Source organism: Ipomoea triloba, chromosome 10, assembly GCF_003576645.1.
Source record: "Ipomoea triloba cultivar NCNSP0323 chromosome 10, ASM357664v1".
NCBI classification, from domain to species: domain Eukaryota; kingdom Viridiplantae; phylum Streptophyta; class Magnoliopsida; order Solanales; family Convolvulaceae; genus Ipomoea; species Ipomoea triloba.
In genome coordinates this window covers 25,507,566-25,514,243 of record NC_044925.1, presented here as the reverse complement: position 1 = coordinate 25,514,243, position 6,678 = coordinate 25,507,566, and the positions used below count along the sequence as shown (strand labels likewise).

The 6,678-nt window shown below is 34.8% G+C and overlaps 1 protein-coding gene across 1 annotated transcript; it reads right to left on the bottom strand.

The window, feature by feature from the left end:
• Positions 1–4,112: 4,112 nt before the first annotated feature.
• LOC116033374 (trans-resveratrol di-O-methyltransferase-like) lies at positions 4,113–4,616 on the bottom strand. The gene is made up of 2 exons (XM_031276123.1): positions 4,446–4,616; positions 4,113–4,352 (listed from the first exon to the last, which is right to left on the bottom strand). The coding sequence occupies exons 1-2, from the start codon at positions 4,614–4,616 to the stop codon at positions 4,113–4,115; spliced, it is 411 nt and encodes a 136-aa protein (XP_031131983.1).
• Positions 4,617–6,678: the final 2,062 nt, after the last annotated feature.

The window sequence follows — 6,678 nt, the reverse complement described above, 5'->3', positions numbered from 1 at the left end:
CTTAGTTATCTCTCACCTTACGATTCCTCCACCTGACTTACTTGAGTTCTGAGTAGACAAAAACAAACAAATGATGTGAAAGGAGAGACATTTAATATGAGGTGTAAGTACACTCTTCATCCTGCACCTTTTATTTAAAACAGCTTGCATCCCGTTAATTAGATTTTTTTTTTTAGAAAAAAAAATTGTTATAAGTGACAATATTAATAACAATCAATCAATCAATCACTTGAGTAGTGAGATACCGATGAGAAGAATAATAATGAGAAATTTGAAACTGTGAATAAACTTTGTGAATATAATTGTTTCTTTTTTTTTTTTTGCCAAACACATTGTACTCAAATGGCAGCGTAGTGACTCTCGCATATGGGAGGTCATGACTTAGAGCCTTAGTGGAGGCCATATCGACTCTTTGTGCTCCAATAGGTTGAGAAAGGCCCTGTTTGGTAAATGGCTGTTGGCTGTTTGGGTTGGAAGGTATGATTTGTTGATAATATTAGCTGATTGTAGAAAGTTGTTTGATAAATTGGCTGTTTGCTGATAGCTGTTTAGTATAATTTTTTTTCTCAAAAAGCTAATTGAAAAGGCTGCTTTGAGTAGCCTTTTGAATTTTAGCATTTTGGAGTTACACAAAGCTTATCAACCAAACAACTAATAGTGGTCAAATAAGTCAAAATTGGCTGATAGGCTGATTATTTACCAAACAGGGCCAAAGTATGTTTGAATAGATACATGTTAGTTGCATTCAAAAATATGTTTCCTTATTATTCTTATCATCTGTATCTCTCCACCCAAGTGATTGATTGTTATTAAATATTTCACATTAATATTCACTATCTCATTCAATCTTAAAAATATAATCATTTTTTCAAATTGTTTGATTTTTTTTTCAAAATTTTTTTTAGCCTCATTAATCTACAAAAATTATATATTAATTATTTCTTTATTTATTATCATTTTTAAATTGTAATTACAATTAATTTAGAATAATGGTACACACCTTTCCTAAAATTTTTCTACTTATCTCCCTCCTGACGTAGCACTACCTAATTGAATACTTAGTGTTTAAGTAAAAGTATGTGTGGTTTAGAGAAAAATATTATTTATATATGATTAAATTAAATCGATAAGTTTTCAAAAAAAAATTAAATCGATAATTTTACGGGATTGCACTCATAATAAATCGAGTAGAAATATAACATGTAGGGTAAAAATAATAATAGTATTTTAAGGCACGTTAGTCCCCAATAGTATTCAAAACTTGGCTAAGAAATAAATAAACAAAGCACAAATCAAAGACACAAAAACTAGCCTTTACCCCCCTACTTGACTTCCAATAATCCAAAGGACAATAAATCTGCAGAGATCAAACACGTGTTTCGATAAGGATGTTGATGAGGTTAGGAGGGTGAGAAGGACACCCTTTTTAATAGTGTATCTCCTTTAAAAAAAATGTGTGATTTTCATACATTGATCAACTATGTCCACTTACCTATTGTTATCATAGGTTTTCACATGTCACGATTCAGCATCTTTACTAATAGATATTATTTATTGTTTCGATTTGAAAAATAGACAAAATAGACTAGCTAGTTGTCACCTTTAATCTTGCAAGTTCAAGCGTCTAGCTAGCCCTAGCGCAAGATCAAAACGCACTTGCTAAGTTGCTAAGTGCACGTCTGAAATCAAGTGCAAGTTTTTAACTCCCCCTCCCCCTTAAAAATAGAAAAAAATTTCTTCAAAAATCCAACCCCTCAATAGTCAAGAATCCAACATGAATATTATTAATTAAAAAAAAAAAAAAAACCACACTAGGGATGTACTTAGGCCACCTCCAATGAAAGCGGCAAAGCGCTATTTTGGTGTTGACACTGAAAATTTGCTAAATATTGTTATTTTTTTAATATTAATATATTTAAATGTATTTGGATAATATTGATATTATCTAATTTGTTAATTAGATAATATCAAAAGAGTTTGAATTTATCAAAACTCTTTATCCTACAACTATAAATAGGACATTTTATTTCTATGTATTCATCCTAGGAAAAATCATAGAAATAGCTTGAAGCTTATTTAGAAAATTAGAGATCATGATCATGAAAATAAAAGCCCCACGACCTTGAAAGTCCAAAGCTCCTCCATGCCTATCATATTGATCAAAATCTCTAATTGAAGATCAAGTCATTTGAACCCGGAGGCCCTTCAGAAGAACAAACATATAAGTTCTTCTTTGAAGATCAAGCCACTAGATCCGGAGGGCCTTCAATGGAGCGTCAAGACATTAATTGAAGAATCAGAGAATCATCCAGAGATATTGTACCCACACCCATATTGATACATATTGTAACATGAATTTTGAATCCCATATATATATTCAAAATTTATTTGTTTACATTTGGTACAAGATATGTTGTTTTCTTCCTATAACGAATACGAAAACACCAAAAAATTTAGCATTGATGAACATCGCAGTGCTCGCCACCGCCATTTTCGTTGTTAATTTTTTTTTTTTCTTCTTCTTGTTTTGCATATGGTTTTCTTTATTAATTTCTTTTGTATCCTTATTTTGCTTTTATATATTTTTATATTTTGTTAAATATTTAAACATATATTTTATATTATATTATTTGTAGCATTCATTTCACTCCAGTCATGAAAATAACCTTATAAGTGAGAGTGAAGGTTGTTTCACTGTTCATGTTGTTGGGGCCGGGGGTTATGCATAGGCTTATATATGAAATAAATATGAACCAACATGCAATGTGGACTTTCTCTAAAGCTCCTATAATCTGGGCTGGACCAAGAACTACTTTGGAAGAAATTTGATTTAATCTTGGAAAAATCTGTTGCTGTTACCCTCCAACTGTCAAAATCAAAGTCTTTTGCCCCAGCCCAATACTTACTTAAAAGAGGTTCGAGCTTGTTTCATTTGAATCACAATGTTTATATATATTTTTTGGTTGTATAGTAAATAGTATATGAAAATATCAGTCCCTATCCAACCAACCCAATAGGACTAACATATAGTTGAATGAGAAAACTATTTTGAGAATTATATTCAGTGTATAGATCTTTTTGTTCACCAACATTTAGTATTGGATTACCTTATTTACATCATCCCAAATACTCTGTCAAGTCGGAATGTGGGACAATGAGGTTGAAGATTCAACCTTTTGGGAGAGGATGAAAAGTAGTTGGAACACTTTGCTGATTTACATGCTTGGTAGTTATAACAGAATGAAGAGAAGGAAAAAAAAAATGAGAAATTTCCACTTTTGGTCCCACGAGTATGGGGACATTTCCACATTTGGTCCCTAACTATTAAAATTTTCAGATTTGGTCCTACGACTTTTAAATCTTTACCACATTTGGTCCTTCTGATCAAATTCCGATCACAGGTGACTATTTTTCCGGGAATGAATTAAGTTAAGGGTAAAATTGTCATTTCACTTTTTTTTTATATATATTTTTTTTATTTTAAAAAAATCCCAACACTTCGTCTTCCCCAACTGCCAAAGGAATACCGGCGCAACTCAGATGGGTCATCGCCGGTTGACGACTCGCGGCTGCCATCGTCGTCGGCAACTGTGTCTGCAACGTCAACTGGAAGTCAGTGGTATGAACTCCAGACTGTGTCGGCGGAGGTTCGCCCGTCTCCATGATTGTCTCGGAAAGGAGGAGACGACCACAGAACGACGGAAAAGGTATCCGGCGCCGGAAACTCGATGTATGTAAATCATTCATTCATGAGTACTGGAAATGGGATTTAGTTTCTTTCCTATTTTTATTCTTGATTAAAATTGTGATTTTTTGCTTTTGAATCAAAATGATTTATGAGATTGCAAGCTTTTCTGTGTTTCTCAAATGAAGGAAGAAATAGAGTGACTGCTGCTTCTAGTGGTGGGGAAGAAGATGGCTGCACAAGAAAGGGTTGGGTTTTGGGGGAAGATCGCTGCCAAAGGGAAAAATGTCATAACCAAATTGGAAATTTTAATAATTAGGGACCAAATGTGGAAATGCTAGGGTAGGATCAAAAGTGGAAATTTCTCAAAAAAAATTACAAGAATGCCCCTTTTGCTGATTGGTGTTCACTTCATCAAAAGTGGGTACTACGGAAACACCTCAATGAGAGACGTGAGGCCAAATATTGGGGTTATCTTGTGGCGAGTGAACCCCGACTCAATGAACAGCCTTTCATATTCCTTCTCTGTTCGTTCCCTCCCAGTAACAAGAACCATCATTAGAACATCAAATATGAGCTTCATTTCAGTTATGTCTTCTTCTACGCCCAAAACCATGTCAATGATGATCACCTTCCCCTTATTTGCGATGATAGCTTCTCTGCCTTTCTTCAGTATTTTCACGCACTCCAGTCATGCATAATATGCTTTCATTTCAATCAAATTTCCAGATTTATTTGGAGGGAGTTTGAGTGAAGAAACAAGCTCCGGAATGGTAATTGGTTTTCCATGGGTGTGGATTATGTCTGGAATATTAAGCTGAATTGCAGTGGCAAGAACCATGGAGTTTACGTAGTTGCGTGCGTGCTTATAGATATGAGCCTGAGCTCCAAACATTTCCATGGCGCCTTCTGCTTTACCATTGCCTTCCATCAAACAATTCACAAATATTATTTCTGTGGTTCAATCGGTGTTCAAATAAATTTATGTATGCTACTCAATAAGCAAATTAAATATTGTAAATCACTAACATAAAAGTAAGGCCGCTACTTAAAAGAAATTAAAGAAAGAAAGAACTAAATTAGAACCAGCATTATCTGGATATATTAAATGAAAAGAAACGCATAACAAATTAACAACAATCTCTACAGACTACAGGAATGTGATGTTCCAGTTCACATTACCATTTTTAGGGAAAACGCCATTTCATTTCTCAAGTACTAGAAAGGGAAAACCGGAAAAGTATGTGGTCTTCTTTTTTACTTTCTTTTTTGAAAGCAAAGTATGTGGTCATAATTAAAGGAAAAAGATTACCCTTCTCATGATGTTTGACTTGAAACGAAAACATCTACGAAATTTGAATTCTAATTTAAAAATTTTCAATTGAAATGAAAATCTAAATTGACTCGCTAAACTAATAAAGTTAGAATCAAAATCCAAAAAATTAGTTTAGCTTTGGTCATTAAGTTGAAGAGTGGTTGAGCAATTCTCCTGGAATTCAGATTTGGAATGATTACTAGTACAATATCTCAAAGGGATATAACCAATAAACATGTCCACTGATTTTCATAATACAAATATGTAATTATAGGCAGAAAAATAAGCATATCGTTCACCGATTTTAGCGGTGATAAGGTGTTATAGTTTATTATGCCCAAAACCATGTTGATGATGATGACCTTACCCTTCACTCCATTCTTGTTTGTGATAGCTTCTCTGCATTTCTTCAGTATCTTTACACACTCCTTATCACTCCAGTTATGCATAACATGCTTTGCTTTCAATCAAATTGCCAAATTTTTTACTAAGTAAATAATTGGAACCAATGGAACAAGCATCTGCATTAATGTCAGGTATTCAGATCAACTCCGTAATATATAGTAACAATTTCAAGGCATCCTAGCATACACAGAGCAATAAGAATATGATTTCCTGAAGTGTGTGATTTCTAGCACATATATTAACAGCATAGGATCATTGGGTACATGTAATCATTTGAATTTAAAGGTTACATTATGCCCCTTGGAATTGGCTCTTCTATATTGAACTTGACCACTGCTCAGAACCTTGGGTGTTGAAGGAGAGGAATTGCCATCAAAAGATGAACTGCCAGCTTCAGAATTTGGAGATGATGGACCTTTTAATATCCCTTTCAATGGTTTTCTGCAGATTGCCTTTCTAACTCTGTTCCAGGCATCATTACTTCCATTGGACCGAGAAGAATCATCACTGGATTCCTTACATCTAACATGAGTTAGGTCACTATGACCAAAACTGCCTTTCTTGTTCTTGCTCGTGAGACAATGGCTGTCAAGGAACGTATGATCACTTCGAGTTGTGTCGATCCTGAGATTGTTGTTGCCTCTCTCCGGTGAATACTTCTCTTCTTTTTTTGATGCCTTTGGCAATTTGAACCATCCTTCTGTTAAGGAAGGCAGTGATGAAAGGTTCTTCAGAAATGAACTTTTCTTGGAAGGGGATGAGCATGAGCATGCCTGTGCTTTAACATTCTCTCCTGTGCTGAACAATGCCATGGCAATCACACTGGTTATGAACAGTTGGCAGACTGCAGATTTGATCTGCTCATGCCTCTCGAAATACGAAACCTCGGTTAGACCAAACATCCTCTTGATCCCAAGGATTTTGTAAGCCAGGATTCCCAGATCGGCTTTTATGTAATTTGGGTTATCAAGAAACTTGGATGCCAGGTAACCAATATCAGTATTCTCCTTCACCAACCCCAATTCATCAAAGGGAAACAAATCAGCTTTCTCAGGAATGCCAAAACCAACAAACTGAATTCTTTTATCAGTAAAAAACCTCTGGACTGGCTCAGGAATTGCTTCCCCTGAATGAAACCGGAGGATCACACATCCCAATCCAAAACACAAGATCACCAAAAGAATGGAGGGATCGCGAGGATGGCGCATAATATCAATGCCAACAATGGGAGGCCGAACCCAAACTTTGTCTTCTGGAAACAAGAAATCCTCTA

Coding starts and splice junctions, on each gene's coding strand:
- LOC116033374 (XM_031276123.1), bottom strand. CDS start 4,616: ATGGAAGGCAATGGTAAAGCAGAAGGCGCCATGGAAATGTTTGGAGCT. Junction 4,353..4,445: donor CAATTACCATTCCGGAGCTT/GTTTCTTCACTC, acceptor AAAATACTGAAG/AAAGGCAGAGAAGCTATCAT.